At 37.4% G+C, this 22406-nt stretch overlaps 1 protein-coding gene across 6 annotated transcripts in view; it reads right to left on the bottom strand.

Annotated features, from left to right (window-relative positions):
* Nucleotides 1–959: 959 nt before the first annotated feature.
* Nucleotides 960–22406, bottom strand: part of pcdh7a (protocadherin 7a) — a 39857-nt gene continuing 18410 nt past the window's right edge. The window contains exons 3-5 of one of the 6 annotated variants that reach the window (XR_007931894.1): nucleotides 5852–6050; nucleotides 4023–4138; nucleotides 3777–3924 (exon numbers count right to left, since the gene is read on the bottom strand). Coding sequence is in view for 3 of the 6 variants with exons in the window: in XM_051907418.1 (XP_051763378.1) it covers nucleotides 3422–3924; nucleotides 5852–6050 (702 nt within the window). In the remaining 3 variants the exon portion in view is untranslated. The other 5 variants (XR_007931895.1, XR_007931896.1, XM_051907418.1 and 2 more) reach the window with 5 other exon arrangements.

Here is a 22406-nt window from a genome sequence, read left to right as displayed (position 1 = left end):
AAGGAAAGCAAGCTCTGCATCCATTTTTAACCATGATTCGCTCCCTCCAGCGATGTAAAGCTTTGACTATATTCACTCTCATCTTGTTTCTTTTTCTGGCCACTTTTTTCTCTGTCTATGTTTGGCTGGGTAAGCCGTTGTTGACAGGTGAGAAATCATAAACTTTTCTCAAAACCCTTTTTTTATTTTACTATTTAGGGCTGTGGCTGTCAATGAGATCCATTGATATGTCAGCAGTTCATTCTTAAAGGGATAGTTCACCCAAAAATAAAAATTCTGTCATCGTTTACTCAACCCTTTTGTTGTTCCAAACCTGTAAGACTTTCGTTCATCATCAGAACACAAATGAAGGTTTTTTTTAATGAAATCTGAGCGATTTCTGTCTCTACATTGACAGCTATGCAACTACCACTTTGACGCTTCAAAAAGTTAATAAAGAGATCGTAAAACTAATCCATATGAATTGAGCGGTTTAGTCCAAATTTTCTGAAGAGACACAATCACTTTATATGATGAACAGATTGAATTTAGGCTTTTATTCACATATAAACATTGATCAAGATTGACAGAATTTTTATTTTTGGGTGAACTATCCATAAAAAACAATCTTATAACACCTTTAACCATTGGGTTTACAAAGAAATTGAAAACCCATTATTAATCACTATGCAGGGTGATAAAAAGCTAAACAAAACAAATCAGAATTGTGTTAAACCAAGCCGTGAACGTGAAAAGAGAGATCAAAATGTGTTTTTCCAAATGCACTATTTTATGTGAGAGGACACTCAGAGGTTGTGAGGTGAATAAGAAATGTAATTTTCTGTTTTACCAGCAGGGTGCAGGATTGCAAAAGAAAACTTTATCACTGTGTGTTCAGTAATATGCAATCAATATATGTGCAAAAATGAATCAAACATTAAGTTTCAGTTTCAGTTTCAAGACTGAAAAAGGAAGCAGAACACGATTTAAAGGTGTTTTAATGTCAAAATCAAACTTTTACATGTCACATACCAAACTTTCAAACCATTCCAACCCCCTTTGATTTGTTATTTGTCATAACAAATGCAATGAACGCAATATCTCCATGAGAGAGAGAAAGAGCTTCAAAAACTCCTCTTTCTCATAGCATAAAAACAGAGAAATAAAAAAAACCCAAAAACATTTTCCTCACAGGTGCAGGATTAAAGACCGTCAACATGCCTTTCAGGTTAAAGTTCAGTGGTCATTTCTCTACAGGGTAGCAGTAAAATGGCGGATGTTGGGCGAGTACATGAGTTCAGTGTTTATCTCATAAAAAAGTTCAAGTGAATGTTACTCTTTAGACACAATGTTATTTTGCCCTCCCCATCCCTCCCCATTTTGCAGTAGGTGAGTTGAACTGTTAGGTAAACGTGCAGTAAAAAAGAAGAAAGAAAAGACACGGTTTCATATACATAGTCCGTTATGCACCCCATACTGTACACTACTTACAGACTGCTGTATAACAGCATATTTAGCCTAATAAACCTGGCAAAGGAAACACGCCATCTTTAGAGACAGATTCCCTCTTCTCAAGTCCTCTGGTTTCACAAACCCTGTGCAGGCCAGTTTAACAATTTCCTCTCATCCAGGCACTGAACCGCAGGTTCTGGGCTAGTCTTTTTCAGGTAAGTTTGTGCACCAGTGCTTCCAGTAAAACCAGAAAAGCTGGACAGATTTTGGCATAGATGGACTGGAGTCCACCAGTCCCACTCCAGACCCAAGGCTGTTCCGTGAATTGAAAGGGATGAGTCTGCGATTCTCACCGTGGGAAGCCAGGAAACACGCACACTTCGGGCACTGTCGCCAGGTGCAGAGTGTCTGAAAAAGGGAAAACAGGCTCCCCAAATGTATGGCCTTGTGAGGACAAATCGGAGCGCAGACTAAAGCTCAGCATTGATAATGAGCCGAGGACACACACTGAATCTCAAGTTTCCTGAGAGTTGGTGAAATACATGTCACTTTGTTCTTATCAATCAGATTGTACTTACAATGCATAACAAGAGCTAAAAATGCCATTCCAAAACTCAATTTTAAAATTCCAGAGGCTTGATGAAATGCCAATTGTGACGAAGACCTAGACTAGGCTGCCGTAAGATTAACAAAGACTCATTTGATTAGTTTGAACTGTAATACAGGTATTTGAACAACTACATTGTGTGTGTCATTTCTGGCTAAATTAAATATCTAGCTCTCCTCTGCGACGTTTACACACCGACCTCGCTTTGCAGTCACACACACTCACACGCGCTCATCCTAAAGTGGTTATATCCTCAGAAAAACAACAAAATCTGATTCTTATTTAACAAAATAAGCATTAGCTTATCGTCATGCAGTGTTGCCTTTAAAGAAATTTGGTTTACATATGAGCTCTACTTAAAAGGGATGAGATACAGTATATTTTGTTGTTTATAGTATAGTATAGATGTATCTAAACATTGTTTAATGCCCCTGTGTACGCACTTTACACAGATGATTAAGTTATTCAAATACACTTCAGTGTCTTATATACTAGTTGAAGATCAAGCAGGCAAAAATGCTACATCTACTTTCAAAAAACCATTTCTTAAAAAAGCCTCAGGTATGCCAAAATTGTCTGTTTATACAGTACATACACACTTGTACACAAACATCTGCACTAAATGGATATAGACATGTATCTCCGTGTGTGTGCGTATGTTTTTGTGCTGTGCACAGAGCATGTGTCGCATGATTTAATTGGCTGATTTAAACTCTGAGGTCCTGATGGGATGGTAATTTAACAGTCATTGTGATAATTGTTCCATTACAGAATAGCAAAGAATTCCATTCGAAAGTTCTGAAGCACTAATGAGATCTGTAGTATATTCCCATATTTGTTAAGAAAGGAAAACAAGTAGCTTAACAAATGATAAAAATGGATGACCGGATTTTTTTGTTCTCATTTTTCTCTAAAAGTCTGACATGAAAGCATTTACATGACTAGTGTGGCTGTAATTAAATAACTGTACCAGTTCAGCAACAGGAAACTAGTTAGATTAAAATATATGATTGGTTAGGATTCTTTTTTCCTGATGCTACATGGTTTTATTTCCATAATGTGCCACAGTGGCATCCATTTATGTGGTCTGTAACCGGATTTTGTTTATCAATCCCCACATCGCCCCCTGTCTGTGGGAGCCCTAACATGCAAGTGTTTTCCATTGACAAAGTCCAACCAAGTTTATGAAAGAATAAACGATGATTCACTTTTTTTCTCCTCAACTTTGATATTTTGCATCCAGAGCAATGAGTTGATGATGAATTTTTGGCAAGGAGAAGATGCCTGTTTTGAACAGGTATGCACTAGTCTCTTAATGATCCTCCTGCTCCGATGCAGTGAAGTTGCTCAGGCCGGTCCCTTGGCGTGAGGGCTGGCTACAGCTCACAGGTACACTTCCCTGCGAGACAGAGTGAGGCACGAGGTGGTCTTATAGTCGCCCCCCGTCCTCGTGAGCGGTATGACCTCTGGGGGGTGTGAGTCTTCTTCTTCCAGACGACGGCCAAAGCCGGCGCTGCTGAATGTGTCGTAGGACGCAGAGGTCATTTTACGATTCAGGAGATTACGGTTGTGGTCGCCCATGTTCCTGTTCCGGTCCCGGCGGCTGAGCGTTCCAAGTGGGTCTCCATTTGCAAGCGAATCCTGGACCTCCTCGCTTCCTCCGCTGCTCTTATCCATACCCCCATCTCCGTCTTCCTCTCGGTCACTGTCGTCCTCCGTGTTGTTGTTGTTATCTCCGGGCGAGGCGAAGGTGGAGAGTTGGGGTGGTTCCATGCGTCTTCGTGGTGACGGTTGCACGGGCATCCAGCAGGTGTCAGAGTGACCAAACTCGTCACACTCTCGTGTGCACTTTCCTGTCAGAGCCACGTCAGGGAGCTGCCTTGGGTCTGAGGAACAGAGAAAGAGGCTTTTTTAGGATATCCTGTCAGGGAACTGTCTCAACTGAAATATGTGCAGGTCATAGTTCAAAAATTTTTGTTCAGACTGTCAAGTTTTAGACACTCATGATGTCCTTGGAGAATGAATGACTGTCTGTCTACAGTGGTGTCCAAAGTTCTGGGACCATGTTCATGTCAGCTTGAGCACTGCTGTAATTTACTGCTTTAAATAATGCAAAAGAGAAAAAACCAAAATGAGAACAAACCATATACTAAGAAAATGTTAAAAATGTAATCTGTCAGTTGCTGGAAATATAATTTGTAATGATAACAACATGGTGTAAAATTAGAAAACAAAAATCAAAACAGAAGCAATATAACTAGTGGTCTTTTGAACCTCATTCTACACTGTAAAAAATACTGTAAAATACTGTAAAAATTCTATGTTAAAACCTGTTAATTGGTTAACGGCAAGTTCACTTTTACTGTATATGGTGAAAATAGATCTAACAGGACATTGTAAGTAATTTTACAGTAAAATACTGTTAAATGTACAGACTTTGGAAGTAAAAATAAATATAATTGACTTATAATTTACAGTGAAAATGATATTCCCACAATTCCCTGTGTAAGACTTTACATTTGATGGTATTTTATTTAAACTGTTATGTTTCTTGTTAGTTTTTGTTATCGGGCATGTACATTTGGGTTTTATCTTAGGTTGTAATATAATATAATATAATATAATTAAAGCTGCAGTCCATAAGTTTTGCCTCTTTGTCACCATCTCTGTTTGAAACCTGCAATTGCAGTTATTTGCGGAATTATCAATTTTACGTGGGTTGTGTATTGGCACGGCTCCTCAGCGTGGATGAATCTAATGTTTCCTGTCAGTCACCACATGGATACTGTACTTCTGAATCACAAATTTTCACCGCAAAATGTCATTAGAACAAGTAACATGTCTGCCACTTTTGTTCTGACCAATTGAGAAAAAAATGTCTAACGATCACTTAGCTCAGATCACGTCAAACCGTGCAAATTATTATTATTGTTATACTTTGTTAACAACATCAGCATTGTGTGAGTATTTGCATATTTAGTGTGTATTAGCGTTACCTGTGGATTTCAATTTCTGTAGTCTTTTGCTTTTGACTTCGGGTGAATCTCCAGTTGTCACTGATGATTGTCATTTTGACCTTTCTGGATTACAATCTGCCATCAAAATGATAAGTTTAATTATTGCAGCTGCTGTGAGAAAAGGCTATAAAGCATCCTCCACATGCCATATAGCCTACTAGCTGGGACTCGTTCTTTATGTAAATAGACGTGACATAATGACGCAAAGACGAACGGCTGCATGCTCGAATTTCCCGCGGAAACCCACCAGTACCATCCGGATTAGGAAACATTATTACAGGTTTTCCGTTGTGAGTCGGGCTAAGGTAAGGAGATAGTTTTAAACACTGGCTGGTTATGTACTTTCTCAAAAATTGATTTTGAATAATTTTTAACTAAAAAAAGTTACAGACTGCAGCTTTAATATAATATAATATAATATAATATAATATAATATAATATAATATGCATGATTAATCGTCATGCTACTCTATTGCTACTGTAATTTAAGTGATAGTTCACCCCAAAATGAAAATTCTCTCATCATTTACTCACTCTCATATCATTCCAAACCTGTATGACTATGATTTTGAGAAATATCTCAGTGTTTTTTGTCCATGCAAATAAAAGTCAATGGTAACTGTTTGGTTACCAACATTCTTCAAAATATCTTCTTTTGAATTTTCATTTTTGGGTGAACTATCCCTTTAAAGCGAAAGAAGAACACACACACACACACACACACACACACACACAAAAATGACAATGTCATTTTTCACTTTGTGGTCTTAGACCTTTCCCACAGATGAATTTTTACCATTTTCCACATGCTCCTCTTCGCCTACGCTCCCTTCTGGTGTCGTCCTTTCATATCCGTCCTCAGGCAGTGGTAAAGATCCCAGTCTGGGTCCAGAGGAGCTCTTGCTGCTCGGGGTCTCAGAGTCCTCCACCCCACTATCATAGCAGCCTTGATCAGGAGCTTGACTCAAGACCGAAAATGTCACTCTTCTGAGGGGCTGCAGAGAGACACAGAGAGACATGGGATTAAATCATGATAGGTAACAGTAGGGATTACATCAATAAGGATTATCTGTATAAAACATTTGATTGATCTGATTTCACAATAATCTCTCAATGAGACTCTGTGGATAAATAAATAAACATCTATACAGTATCATTATACTAAGCAATAAACAGCATGTAATGGCACCTGAATGTCACAAAGATTGGTGGGCTCTTTTGACTTAATTAACCACAACACCCTGCATAGCAACACCCTGGCAACCAATCCAGCATTAATTTAGTGTTATTTATATACTATTACACTACTATTATATACTATTATTATTATTAATATACTATTACTCATATTTATATACTATTACACAGAAACTATTGTTGGTTTAACTTTAAAAAGTAACCTGGTTATCTTAAATTTTAAGATTAAAATTACATTTTAAATAAAATTAAAATTTTGAGTTCATTGAAATTAAAAATTTGAGTTAATACAATGAAGATTGGTTTAATCAACAGAAACTCCAAATATTATGTTATCTAAACCACATTAATTATCTGAGTTGAATTGACAAAAGAAAAAAGTTGTGATTTTACAGTTGTTATTAATAATTTGAATATGCTTTTATTTTTATTTTTTCAGTTTTCATTTTAGTAGAATTTTTAGTAATTTTGTTATGTGCTTTTATCATTTTAATTATTATTATTATTTTAATTATTTTTTTTTAATTACTATTTAGGTTTAATTTATTTGAGTTTTAGTTTTTATTTATTTCCAGATAGTAATTGTAGTGCTTCAACACACTTCAGGCGGAAGTGAAGAATGAACTGCTGTGATGTCATTCAGAACAAAATCAGGCCAAAATGAAGTTTCTTTAGAGTTTGCTTCGGGATTTCGAAACTGTTTTACAGAAAATTTCGCTGTTGCTGGTAAACACCTTCAAACTACCATTGGTCCGTGGTGAATATGTAATAGGTAGGAGTGTTCTGAGGCTCCGCCTTCTTCAACATGGAAATCTTTGGTTAATTTCTTCCGTTCAATCAAAACATATAGAGTACCTCAGGGATGACGTGTTTTTGTAGGCCAACCTGGAAGCTAGCGGCGCACGGGTTCCCTCGATCGAAAGCCTATGCGTTTTTCCCATAGACTTTTGGAAAATCGCAAAAAATAAGCTCTGTGTTTTAGGGTTATGACACTTACACGTTTTGTCTATCAAGATAATCTTTACAAGTTAACACAACATTTATACATTTTGAAACCTAAATAAAGTCGTCAGATATAAAAAGCTAACAGTAGGCTATAAACGGACTACAGCACACCATGGTCGTGGATCAACGTCACCACCACCAATCTTCCTCAAACTTTATTTAAAAAACAACTTTATTTAAAAACATGCTCGCTGATTATGATCTGTGCTGTGTATGAATACTTATCCACTTTTTCATGAGAAATGCTGTCCCCGCCAAAGGAAGTAGTCCCTTTTAGCAATTTGTTAGCAACTGCCATTTTTAAGACACAATAAAGGTTTAAAAAAAATCACAAGCGGGTTATAACTGGTGTGTTTTACGTCATAGATCAAAACGTGAAAATATTTAGAGGCTTTGTTAACCACAGACCTTATTTCAGGTGATTTAGCAAAAACCCATTCAAAAAGCCCATTGACTTTAGGGCGATGGAACTTAAGCTCTTAAGCGAAGAATGAAAAAAAAACTTTGCTATAAGTATATCGGGTATATTTCGAGTATATTTCGCATTGCCATTTAGTTTAAGTTATTCATCTAATATTTATATTTAATTTTATTTCAGCTTTATTGCAGTTAACAAAAATGCTTGTAATAGTTTTAGTTTTAGCTTTAGTTTAGTTTTGCATGGGCAATCACCACTCACATTTCTTTCAGAAAATGTAAAGTTGCACATATAATAAGAAACAACACCTTTTATTACACCATGTGGAATTCTTTATAGCATGTGTTTTATGGCCTCATCTATGGGTATGACTCCATCTCCCCAACCTAATCTCACACCAGCAAATCAGCACATTCAAAGTCTCCTACAAAATCATAAAGTCCAGTTCAGGCTGTTTGAACCCGAAGAGAAAGTCTAGCCAACCAAATGAGTCCCACAATGTCCCTTCAGTGTCTACTGGAGCGATGACTGACAGCTGTTAGGAGAACTGCCTTATGAGAAGCACATTTATATGCTCCGGTGTCTGCCCTAATCAAGACAATGTGAACAGCGAGAGAGAACGGGAGCGAGAGAGCACGCTAAATGAACAGAGTAATTAACTGATGGTTTCATTTTTCACTGGGGGGAAGTACAATCGTAACAGAGAGGGGAGAGGGTGATGAATCAGTCTTTATGGGTGTCAGGTGTCAAATGTAGCAAGCGACAAATGAACATTAATAGAACAAATCATCTGTTTTGTCTGCGAGCTGATGGCTGACATGGTCGTGACACTCGAGAGGTTTTGCGGGACAACAAGCCTTATCCGGAAACAGATTTTACAAAAAAAGACCACACATACTGTCTGCTTGTTTTTTTACGTACAGTAATCTGCATATTGTATCATTATAAAATAATTCTGTGATTTATCAGGAGCATAATGCGTAATAATTTGATGGTAATGCTTACAGTCATTCCTAGAAGATCCTTGAATCTTTAATATAGTCTTTGTACCTTCCTCCGTTGTACGCTTTTCTCTGGAGGCACATAAAGAGACGCACACACACACTTTACTCAGCTTTATGTTGAGCCAATCAATGCAGCGCCCTTGACCCTTGCTGGAAGTCTCAGTGGAACGCTGTTTTATTGACCCATAATCCCCTCCATCGTTTACTAACTCCGCTCCTCACTTTTCTCGGAATGTCTGCCTTTCAATTAAGAGTGGGGATCTCCTAGGGTCTAACTCAGACATTGAGCGCAGCTCTCCTGTACGCTGGAGAGAGAAACATTGTGCAGTTACAGATGCATTTTATAAGTGGTTTCTCAACTGGTGCGTAGCAACCCAGAAATGGGTTGCCGGTCTTTTCTGATAATAAACAGCAGGGGAAAAACAATGCTGCATGGAAATCATAAAATGCAACTAACCAATGAATCATACAGTCATTTAGTCAGCATGGCATAATAAACAGCCCTATGAATTTTCACTGGTGTGGTCAGCATTTACATTTATGAACTTGGCAGACGCTTTTATCCGGTGCGACTTAGGGTGTACTCACACTAGGCGTGGTTTCCTTGTACCGTGACCTGGCGCAATTGTCCCCCCTCCCCATTCCCCTGCTGGCCTGCACTCACATTGCACTTAACGTTACAGGCCGGAGAACGCTTACGTCATTTACGATGCAACTTTTTGTTTTGAAGAAAACAGGTAGAAAACACTTTCACTAATAAGACTGTCTAATAGATTTATCATTTATGCCGGGCAGCGATTTTCACTTGATTGTGCTGCACGTATCAGAACATTATTACAGAGGCAGCTGACATTGATGGGGGAATTTGAAGCTTTACTCGCAAACTACATTTCCTGTTCATCAATAAGCTGAAAACTAGACCTGTTATAAACCTAAATATACCCGATTTAATTAAATTAATTGAAAAGTGTACTATCCAAGTAGTAACAGAAGATGTTTGCTGTCATAATGATGACAGTAGCGCACACAAGAGTGGTAGCTGTTCCCTGCTCCGGTGCGGCTAGCGATCACACCACATGCGTACCACGCTCGAACCGTGAACCATGCTCTGGCGCACCTCTTCTAAGTGGGCCAGGGATGGTTAAACAAACCACGCCCGGGCAAGTTACGGAGCGATCACACTAGTCAAACCAGACTTTGGGGGTCAAATGTGCTCGGGCACCCTTCAGATTGTCTAGTGTGAGTTAGTCTCGCGTAGCCAGACCTTTAGACTGACGGCAGAAGGTCTGGACTCTATCGCAGCTTTCATTGGCCAAGGACCGCCCAAGGGGACATTTGACTGACATGTAACACAACCAATCACAGTTAGTTTTTTCTGTGTCATGTTTAGGGGCGTGAAAATGTAAAGTCGATGTCTTTACAATAACAGGCCGGCGTTTATCTAATAAATTATTCATTTAAAAACGTTGAGCAAGTTTACTGCAACAATGGAGCCGCAAACTTTACATACTTTTGAAAATCCAGCGTTTAGTTGATCATGGAAAACGCTCGTTGTCACAGTTGTAAACACGACGGCTTTCTTCTTCCATGAGGGGGTTTATGTCACGGCATTTGTTTCTAGGCAGACTGTTAAAGAACGCGACACACATGTTTCCCGGACATCCTGTAGAATTCAACCAACCAGATGACAACGTCGAAAATCCTTAAGTGTGCCATATACATCAGACGTTCAGTCCACGGCTGAGACTAAGTGTGAGTACACTCTTACATTGCATTATAGGTACATTTTATCAGCTCATGCATTCCCTGGGAATCAAACCCATGACTTTGGAAGGACCCTATGAAATGGGGGCCCCAAAGTCTGTGTTTTCCATTTAAATTTTTCTGGGTTCCATTTTAATGGTTTATTTACATTTTTATAATCAAAAAAGATCTCTAAATGAATTCATAAAACATTTAATTTACAAAACAATTTAATAATTTATTATATTTTTAACAATAATAGTGCCCTATGAAATATTGTGTGATAATGTGTGATACTTCTTAAAAAAACAAGTTTTAATAAACTGTACTATTATGGTATTATTACTTTGAGAAGTACATTGCACTGTACAATATAGTAACAAGAGAAATATATTTCTGTCATCTTTTTTTTTTTTAGTTAAACCAAACTTTTATTTTGAAGGGTTGTAATGAAGATATTTGAGTTTGACGATAGTTTGTTATCAAATGAAATAGTGAAATTGGGAAGTGAACTCTCAGAGCAGCTCTGAAGATACTCATGTAGTGAGAAAGCAGATGCTGAAACCACCATAAATGTCATGCATGCTTTAATATGTGTTGTAGATGAAAATGTGCTATTCATTCACACAGAGACAAGCAGAACATGCAGACTTTATATCTTTTTGTGGTTTAATATTCATAAACACTAGTTCATATCGCGATTTTATTAAGTTTACACCCCTACTTTTGATTTATTCACCCAAATTTGGCCAAATTCCATGACATTTTGCATTATACAGTACATTCCATCATTATGACTGTATTCCGTGATACCATCCGTGTTTTCCACATCGCGGTAATCATAGCACCTTAGCTTGGCGTTGCTTACACTATACTATGCTGAGCTACAGGAAAGCATGTCAAGGCTGCACTTCCAATCAAACTCTACTAGTACATTATTTTGGCCCAAATTCATGCTAATTCAGTGAAACCAGCTGCTTTGTATGAGAACTGTACATGGTTGACTCATTTGACTGTATGAGGGTGGGTCTAGAGGCTCAATAACATGGGTGGGAATATAAGCCTGTTTGCTGCATTGTCTTATCGACACAGTGGAACCAATCAGATTACGGCGGATTTCATGTTGAATTGCCAAGCACTGCTGGCTTATGTTTTGCCACTGTATACCGATTACCCAAGCCCACATTTACACTAATGGCTGCATTTGATTTGTTTGATGAAGATTAATTAAGTTCATATTTAAGAACAATATCTTCACTTAAATCAGTAGCTAAAGAGCATAGCTCATGAAGAGCATTTCAGAACATTGTAGAGCATCATTATATCCACACACTTGCCTCAAGGGTTTCTACAAATTACCCACTGAATTGAGTATCACCTTCTCATTTAAGGGGTTTCATGAGTGATGTTGCTATAGGTTGCTCCAAATAAGTGCCACAGTATCAACTTTAGTTGACTATTTAGCTTCTTTGGCTGAGAAACAGTGTATTCAGCCCTATTATGAGTGTGAGAAAGTAACTAAAGGTTTGTTTCAAGGTTTGTCACAGTTGACAAATAGCAAGCCATTGTTCTAAACTGTCATCATTAAGCTTAGTTTTAGAGTGATTCTCACTGTTGTTATGCATTATCTATTTAGAAACGCTTTCAATTAAAGCCTTGCTAACCTGTCGGTGAAGGTCTCTTATAGGAAGGAAAAAAATCGCAAATGAGATCACTTTAACATCTTTGTTTCTCTTAAGTGAGTTTAAATGGTGAATAAATGGAGCAGTTACTTAAGTCTCCCGCTTCTCTGATATTTCTTCTGAGACAAAAAGACCACTGTAATCTCAAGTGTGTCTCCTCTAGAGTTTCAGAAAAGGCATTCAATACACTTCAATAACAACATTTCTTATTCAATCCTTCAAAAGCCAAATAATCTGAGCAGTGCTATTCATATTAAAAGTGGGGTAGGCAATTTGTTTTATAAACACTTTTTGTTATACTGGTTGAAACTCTATTCACATCCTGATATCAATCAATAATAGAAGTGATCTACATATTAAAACATGTACATATATCTTCTGTGGAGGTTTCAGGACCAAAAAGTGTTCGTCCAATCATTGCATTCGGGCCAAATGCAATGATTGGACGAACATTTTTTTGGTACAATGTCCAACCTGCCTGTCAACATATTTCCATACCTTTTACAGTTCCTCCTGAACCAAAACAACAATTTCATGCTGTGTTCATGCCATTTCGTAACCGTAATTACGAGATAGCAACCCGTGGTGTTCTACTCGAAGCTGTTCATGTCCTCAGACTCAAATTTATGCTTTTCTATGTCAACACTATAAACGGCGAAATGAATCTGCAGCAGTCAGGTGGTACAAGTAGTTCTATAAGTTGTTTATGTTTATTATTATTGTAATGTTATGTGGTTTAAGACATGAGGTAATTTAATTCCGTCTCTCGTGACGCTTCACAGAATCTGCTGTGTGTTCGTGTTTTTTTTTTTGAAGGAGGCGTGGCTTTGGAGAGCGCTCTGAAGGGAGGATGGGATCTTGCCTACCCTAGCTTTAATAGTAAGTAATATTAACTTTATATTACTGTATGTCAACAGTTTTCTCGATTATGTCTAATTTTACGTCTCTTTATGAGGGAAAAAAAAACTACTGTTCAAAAGTTTGAGGTGAGTGACTTAAAAAAAAGAGAAATTAATACTTTTATTTAGCAAGGATGCATTAAATTGTTCAAAAGAGACACTAATGACATTTCTAATGTTAGAGATCTATTTCACATGAATGCTGATCTTTTGAACTTTCTATTCAACAAATAATCCTGAAAAAAATAAGCAATAATATATTAATAATTAGAAATGTGTCTTTAGCACCAAATCAGCATATTAAAATGATTTCTGAAGGGTCATGTCACACTGAAGGCTGGAATAATGGCCTGCTGAAAATTCAGCTTTCCCACCACGTTACATTTTAAATAATATATCACTGTTTTTATATTTCTGTATTTTTGATCAAATAAATGCAGCCTTGGTGAGCATAAGATACTTCTTTCAAAAGCATTAAGAAAATCTTACTGAACCAAAACTTTTAAACTGCAGTGTACATCTGAAAAAAACAAACAAACTTATAAACAAATGAAGAATAACACGGAACTCCGCTCTCTTCTGAGCCATAAATGAGAAACATTCGAGTAATAAAATGTTCCTCAGGGCTCTTTAATATGCATATGTAATGCACACTTAGAAGCTGCACCTGTATATCCTGTCAAACTGCTATCCATGAAAAATAGGATGTTTTACAGTATAATAATTTGAGTTTCTACATTTGTATCACACATGCTATGCCATATTGTCGCAATATGATGGCATAACGTTTGCGTGGGAGACAGAAACAGAGAGCGCGTCAGTCACAGAGGTTAAGCTTTTGGCTTTGTGGTTGTTTGTGTTTGTAAGAGAAGAGTTTGGCTAAAGACACAGAGGTTTGGCTGTGTGAATGTGTGTGAAAAGCAGAGTCTGGCTAAAGTCACAAAGGTTGGGCTTTTGGATGTTTGTGTGTGTGTGTGTTTGGGTCCTGGCTGGGGTCCAGTCAGTGCACCACCAGCAGAAACAGAGCTGATAGAATATTAATGGACTTTGACGGCAAACATTAAAAACCAACCCTTTAATCTGACACAGGCCATTTCCTTTCCCTTTCCAGCATGACATCCAACTGTGTCTGTGTATGTTTACTGATGTGACTGTCTGTTAAACCAGGTGTGCATCACCGGCTGCCTGCCTTTGTGTGTGTGTGTGTGTGTCCACATCTACAGCGGTGTGCATGCACATCCAACAATCTTGTTTGTGAGGTTTCAGACCCGAGTGTGTGTATGTGTGTGTCTGCTTTCCGCAGTCATCAACATAATTAGAGAGAAACACTCTTACCTGACGGCTCAAAGGAAATTAACGAGGCCTGATTAATTAGTGCTTAGCCTCTCCTCTGCGTTCCATGACTCTGCATATTGAAAGGGCATGCCGCATACGATGAATAATTCAAGCGAGCTGATTTGGATATGGATCTATAGTGTGTTCCAACTATAAGTACATTCAATTAGTGACATCACTCAAACAGCACAGAAGAGCCCCTCAAGCCTCCGCCATTAACACGAGAATCAGTTTTATTCACGATTAATGTGTACAAACTGTCCTCTTAACAATTCCGCTTATTCCATAAAATGATTCATTTGCATTTATGTCAGAATTATAATTTTTCTCTTCTATTAATATTCTCCTCTAGTCTATTCTGTTCTCAATTTTTTAGAAAAGCCACACACTATTTCTCCAAGAGAGCAAAAGTTCTCAGCAATATCTTGGACTATGAGATATACGATCAAAGTCTCCAATCAAAAGCCAAAGATTTCAAAGCAAACTCAAACATTTATCATCAAATTTTACAAGACTGAAACCTCCAATGGCTAGTTCAACCAAAAATGAAATCACTAATATTCAAAGAGAACCAATGGCATGATGCATCTTTACTCATGGTGTTTTGTTCATTGGTGTTTTTGAATGAATCATTCTTGTTCACTTACATGTACTGACTCACTTTGTTCAAAGAAGACTCTCCCTTATGAATCACATGGCTGCTTTACCTCCCCTCAAAGACTGACTACTGAATGAGCAAATGCCATTCAAGTGTGGCTTAGGAGCATATCATTGGTTGGAAAAATGCTGGGTTAAAAATGCTGGGTTAAAAACAACCCAAGTTAGGTTGAAAATGGACAAACCTAGTGATTGGGTTGTTTTAACCCAGCGGTTAGGTTAAATGTTTTATTTAACCCAACTATTGTTTAAAAATTACTATATGGCTGGCTTAAAATGAACCCAAAATAGGTTGGAAATTAAAAATCAGAAATAATTACTAGAGGCAACAATAATAATCAAAAGGTGAACATTTATTAATAAGTAGGGCTGGGATGATACATTGATTCTTGATCGATACAATGAGTCTTAAAAACTAGGCTAGTTTTTAACCGCACTCTCTCGAACGCTCACGAAGAAGACTGCTGGACAGCGCTCGTCTGTTCGGCTGAGTGATGTACGTTAAGTGGTTAAATATACTTGCACCTCAGCTCAGAATGCTTTTATGATGCGAGATTTGTAATTCGTTTCAACCTTTTCGAACTTTATGAATGATTATTTTAGGTTTAACTGGTGTGTGTAAAGGAACTGGAAGCAGGCAGCGTACGAATGTTTCTAAAGCACGTATAGTAGTGCCATCTGCTGTTTAAAAACTAAGCTCAGAATCGATTCGAGAGAGAATCACGATACGTCGAAAAATAACAGAATCACTCCAGATTCTTCGAATCGTGAATCGAGATTCGATGTATTGTCCCAGCCTTATTAATAAGCAATTTAATAAATGTTTATTGTTTAATTATTATTCATTAAACATATTAATACATTTTAAGCAATACAGATATAATTTTTGAACAATAGTTGAGTTAAATAAAACTACCCAGCAGATTGGGCAAACATTTAACCCAACAGCTGGGTTAAAACAACCCAATTGCTGGGTTTGTCCATTTTCAACCCAACTTGGGTTGTTTTTAACCCAGCATTTTTTAGAGTGCATTATGTTGCTTTTTGCACGTTTAACAACACTTTTAAAGTGAAATGCCCAGTGGTGCATGTGTTTATTATTATTATTATTATTATTATCATTATTATTATTATTTATAACATATTAACATGAATGTGACAAAATTTCAACCTGGTCTCATGAAAAAAAAGATGTACCTGTGGGAACGTTTTCGCGAGTCGCAAAAATACGTATTTCATACACAGTTACGATTACAGGGTCAGATTATGGATTAATAAAGACTTGTTTTTACGTCTCCTTGCACAATATTATGTTATGACTTCAAAACGTACCGTGCACTTTGGTAAACGTTTTTTACCAAAGTGCACGATTTGTAAACAAATATATTTTGGACTTTGCATCGCTTAACCAGCTCCATATGTTTCGCTTTTCTGATATAACAAGCTTGCTTGGTAGCTCAGCTGATACGAAGTTGGACTTAGGATAAGGATAACTTGGGTACGAATCCGGGGAAAAATGAGTCACAGTAAAAGAGCTCAAAGATGAGAGATCAAAACAAGCTAAAACAGCATGATTATGGATGCTTTTTATGTCACATTTGCTTTTGTTAACACTATCGGGTAGGTTTAGGTGTAGAGTTGGTGGTACGTTATTTTAAAAAATAATGGAGCACTACACTTTTAGTGCCATTCACCAAAAATTTCAAATCAGAACTACGGTGATTCGTATAAAAACCAACGTCATAAAAACGTACCATATGCACGTTTATCTGTTCCGGCAAAACAAATGAACGTGCTTTTAGCGCCACTCAGTGGACATTTCACATTGAAACTGCAGTGATATGTACGTATCATAGACTGTAAAAAAAGATGGATGACGCAACGCCGCTTCCTTCCATTGTAATGAACTGAATGTAAAACGTACGACGATGGGCGTTGACATGTTACGCAAAAACGTCAGTTTGGAGCCTGGGCGTGCGCAGAAGGAATCGTCAGTGGAGCCTGGAAGCGGAGTCACGGTATCAAACTTCCGCCCAGATGACTGCATCATCATTGATGTATTTTAAATAGGCTATATAAATTATACACTATTTAAAATTCTACCTATAAAATAATAGGCTATTCTGTTTCTAGAGCAATAATATTTTTGAAACAGCAAATTCAGTATATAAACTCAATATAATATGCCACTAGAAACAACTCTAAAATGTCAGAAACGGTCCTGCCATTTTAAATAAAGTTGAACTAACGTTACAGGAGATCGATTGCTGTAGACAGTGCTCCACAATTAATTAGAGTAGGCTATCATTAGTTTTGTCAAGCTAATTATTATTTTATACCCATAAAAATAATAGTAACTGCCAGATAACGATCATCTGCTTTTTCCCAACATGGCTAACGTCAGGCGTGTTATCTTAACTAATAACATTTATTAATTAGCTTATAAAGCCCACATTTAACGTTACCGAAAAAAGTTCAGTGATCCGTCAGATCCTGTAGGTCGGTTAGTACAGTTTACTGCTGAACAACTCATTTTGTCGGTGTGAAATAACACAGAAATCGAAAATTAATAGTTAGTTTATCTTCAACCCTCGAAGCTCCGACAGTCCTCAGAGAAGCTGTCAGTCACAACTGTCAATCACAACGACACGCCCCATTTCTATAGCATCAAATTGCTAGCTAAAATCAAACTTATCGCAAAAACGAACAATTGAATATATATCAGCGTGATAACAACTACCTTAAATGACCAAAACCATCTTTCTGAAAATTTTATTTGAAGCGTAATTTTTTTGTTTTGACTCAAGTCCTGTTTGTTTGCATTGAGAGGACGAGGTTTATGACCTGTACTGCATCCAGCCACCAGGGGGCGATCAAAGAGCCTGCAGCTTCACTTTTCAGGACGTATGAGGCACACCCGGTACGTATTGGTACTTATTTTGTGACTTCTTATGAGACCAGGCTCCAAAATGTTATTATATTACGTTAGTTGTTGTACGTATCGTGGAAGTCCGAAAAAAAAAAAAAATGTCCACCAATTGCCGCTAAAAGGTTAAACGTGTTTGAAAATAACGTGTGATACTTGTTTCTTGCAGTGCTGTATCAGGTGAGCTATTGGGCAAGTTTACTACATCAGAAAAGCCATACATATGGAGATGATTATGTGAGGCAATTTGAAAATATATTAGTTTACAAACCTTGCACTATGGTAAATGTGTTTTATAATAGGTCATAACATTGTGCATTGTATTGTGTATTGTGCAAGAAAGAAAAAAAAAAGGTCTAAAAAATTCCTCATTTTCTAACAAGAGAGTGAGAAATGGATTTTTTACAGAATTTTCTTTTGTCCTGTGCTATGAAAGAGAAACCTCTGAGCAATAAGGTTTTCTTATGAAATAGCAGCGTTGCCCAAAAGGCAGCAATACACCATTTAAGTATTTACAAATGTGGAACTTAAAGATGTTGAAGTAGGATGCAAAATTGCACACACAGAGAGAGACAATTTGCCATTGTTTGTATACTTTAATTTAGTATTCACTCATATGCTTGTCCTGTGGAAAACAATTTCATCTGCATGTGTGCAACCACAGCAAACACTGACAGTTATTAATACAAGCAGGTGGCAAACTGACAAGCGTAAGTTTGTGTAGGACGGAGATAGACGGACAGACGCACACATCATTTACAATTTCCTCTACGTCTCCTGCTCAATGACATGAGAAGGATAAGTGAATGTGTGCACAGGACTGGCGTTTCTGCGGCGGGATAAAGGTCACGGAGATGCGTATGTGTTCTGCAACAGCGTGACAGATACTCCCGATGATCATCCTGCACCACGGCTCGCTCTGACTGCAGCATTTTACACTAACGCTCCCCTCTCACTCTTTCTTTCGCTCTCCTCCTTTTCCCTTGTTTCTCCTCTTTATCCATAACTCTCATCCCTTTTTCTTCCCTCAATTCCCTTGCTGTTTCAACCTCTTTCGTTCATTCAGCCCACCTTGAATTCTTTCATCTCTCTCTGTATATCTCTCATCCGCTCTCTTTCTTCCTCTCTTTCAGCTCCAGGTGATTTACAGGGCTGCTCAGCAGTATCTGAGTATCAGCACTGAGTCTGTGTGAGGAATAATAATCACCATGCAGTGAAAGAGGCACTGCAGAGGGAGAGAGAGAGACACAGAGGGAGAGAGAGAAAGAGAGAGGTGGAGAGTGTCGTGAGAAGAGCAGAGAGCAAACAGAGGTAAGAAGTGGTTGCGCTAGAATACACGCACACAAACACACACAGATATAGAAGCGTGGATTAGCGCACATTAACTGTTGCAGAGGGGTCATCGACTGACTGCAACACAAAGTCACAGAGGAAGACGGCACTAGTGCCGCTTAGTGGCTGAAATCAAGCACTGTCAATTTCTCAAGCATGCTGTGAATGGAATGACATCAGTGCTTTCCTACACATTCTTTAGTAATGAAATTGTGGGTAATTATAGCCTTAGGTCTGCTAAACATTTTGATTTGTTTAACTTTTATACTTTTTAAAATCTTATTTTTGACATTTTTATTGACAGAGTGAACAAGAAATGATGAAGAGCAGAAAAGAGGATAGGGATTAAGAAATTGCATGGGCGGAATTCAAAATATTGGATCGTGAGCACTCTTTGCTGACTATTAAAGAGTTTCAAAAATGTAAAATCTACCATAATATTTGCATTAATATTAGTCATTCACACTAGTCATTAGGGGCATTCACACTGACAGCGATTTACAAATTATTAGTTAATCTAAATATAAAAAATAATAATATAATATACTTTTAATGTTGCTGTTTATTTGAAAATTAAATTATTATTATAAAGGATAATAAAGGATTAAAAATATAAAGGATTTTTTAAGAAATTATTAATACTTTTTACTGCATGAAAGCATTAAGATGATCAAAAGTGAAGGTAAAAACATTGATAATGTTACAGAAGATTTCTATTTTATTTGAATGTTGTTCTTTTGAACTTTATCATAGTTTCCACAAAAATGTTAAACATATTGAGAACCAAATCAGGATATTAGAATAATTTCTTAAGGATCATTTGACACTGAAGGCTGGAGTAATGATGCTGAAAATTCTGCTTTTGCATCACAGGAATGCATAACATTTTAAAATATAATAAATATAAAACAGCTATTTAAAACTGTAATAATATTTCACAATATGACTGTTTTTACTGTATTTTTAATAAAATAAACTTCTTTCAAGTACTTTAAATAATCTTACTGACCCCAAACTTTGTAATGTTAGTATGTGTGTGTGTGTATATATGTGTGTATATATATATATATATATATATATATGAGCAATATCACACAAATGAGGCACGGTTACCTATGGCCGAATCACAGCCGTGCTGATAAACAGCCATATCGCACGACTACGAGTGTGATATTGCGTTTATACAACAGTTTGACGGCACAAATGTGTAAATAAATAAGAAATAACAACGGAGTGTCTTTAAAACCCTCTCACCCTTTATGCCTGTTTAACAACTGAACATGATTTTGAAGAGCTTGTGACAAAACCTCGTAACTCCATTGGATCCTCAAACTGTCAGTCAAACCTCATAAATCTGCTCCACCTCTATCGTGAATGAAGTGCCGCACGCAGTTTGGAGATCTCTGCTTCTTTGCAATGCAAAGGTAAATAAAGATCTGATGTTTGAAAAAAAAAAAGTACAGCGTTTTCTTTGCTCAAGAAACACTTTGTCTATAAAGGCTATTGTTTTATGTATTTGAATAGCGGAGAAGAGTCTTCGTCTGATATTTCCCATCTAGTTGTAGCCAATATGCTATGCTATAGAGGATGTAAGTTAGATGTAAATATAGACATAATATTAAATTATCACATTTAACATAGCACAATTCAATTTGCTCTGGAACAAGTAATAGATTAATAAGACCAAATATTGACCATTTTATGTCCCTAAAATGAATTATATCTCATGTTTAACTACTATAAGACTCAGCGGCAAATCCCCGAAGCACTGGCCGAGATGAAGCTGATCTCAACGGATACACGATCACTGAACGGCCGCTGATGGCCTGGAGATCTCCAAAAACGTCCAAATAAATTGTAATATAGGCGCTATGATTAAATATGAGTCACATATTTCAGGTCTAAACAACTACATTCTCATCTAAAAAACTCTTAAAACTACAACAAGTGTAGTACTCGCAAAAATTACGGTGGATTTGCTCGGCCGCCGTGACAGTCTCTTCAAGCGGAGTGATACAACGGTGAAAAGGTAATGCTGTTATCACTATATATATATATATAAAGGCTGTTATACACATTCCTTGACCTTATAGTGAGTTTTCATTATTAAAATTAGTTTAATGAAGTCAGACATCTGACTTCAGTCAAAATGCCACAGCTGAGTCAAAGTCAAACAAGTGTGAGCACTTAATTCCTAGAGGAACCAAAGAGCATCGTCTGAAGCAAAGCTGTTTAACCAACCACACGGCGTTTGGGACGGATTAAGCTCCTGAGGGGAGGGCAAACTAATCCATATATGATTGGGCTTTGACTGAATAAAAGATAATGATTAGGTGCATGTCTGACAGACGTCTCTTGTCTTCCTGGTTCGTTTCTCTGAAAACAATGCTCACTTAATGAGGGTGTCCTGATGTTAGCAAGCACCGTATGTGTGTGGAGATGATATTTATGGCTTTTCCCTCATCATCGTCTCAAACTTCCACATAAAAGTCTCCATTGTGCCTTACGAAGAAAACAGGATGCTTCAGCTACAGCTTTGCCTTCATATGTGTGTGTGTTGTGCATAGGAATTTCACATGTGTGTCCGGGTATATATCTACATGTATGGTGAGACAGTGAAATTTAATGAATACCCACTTGTGACGAAAAGTTACACCCACACACACACATGCACACACACACCGTCCCCTATTGTCCATTTTATACTGACCAGCAATGAAACAAAGCAGTTCTGTTACAGATGCAGAAAAATAAACAATGAAGTGAATAAGGATGTCTTGCAATGTGTGTATAATGAGCTGTATAAGTATGTCCCGTGCCGGGTGAGTTATTTTCACACGAAGATTAGCTCATGCTATTTAAGACATTTTTAATCAGTTAAGCTACATACAGTTTTGCCACATAACAAATGCACACACAATCCTGGCTCTGTTTCCTGTCAAAAACTTGTCACTGAGATGACACACGGCGAGATGAAAAATCCGAAATCATGCGATTTGCACAGTCTCTGAACACAAAACAATAAATTCACACACACCTACACTCAGTGGCCCAGACAGTGAACACACCCCTGTGACACACATAAATTTGAACCGAATGTCTCACGACATGCTGCGGTTGCTGTGACAATAACTTCAGTGTGTGTATGCGTGT

Source organism: Ctenopharyngodon idella, chromosome 1 (assembly GCF_019924925.1).
Source record: "Ctenopharyngodon idella isolate HZGC_01 chromosome 1, HZGC01, whole genome shotgun sequence".
In the NCBI taxonomy this organism is placed as follows: Eukaryota; Metazoa; Chordata; class Actinopteri; order Cypriniformes; family Xenocyprididae; genus Ctenopharyngodon; species Ctenopharyngodon idella.
This window is presented reverse-complemented; position numbering and strand designations above follow the sequence as displayed.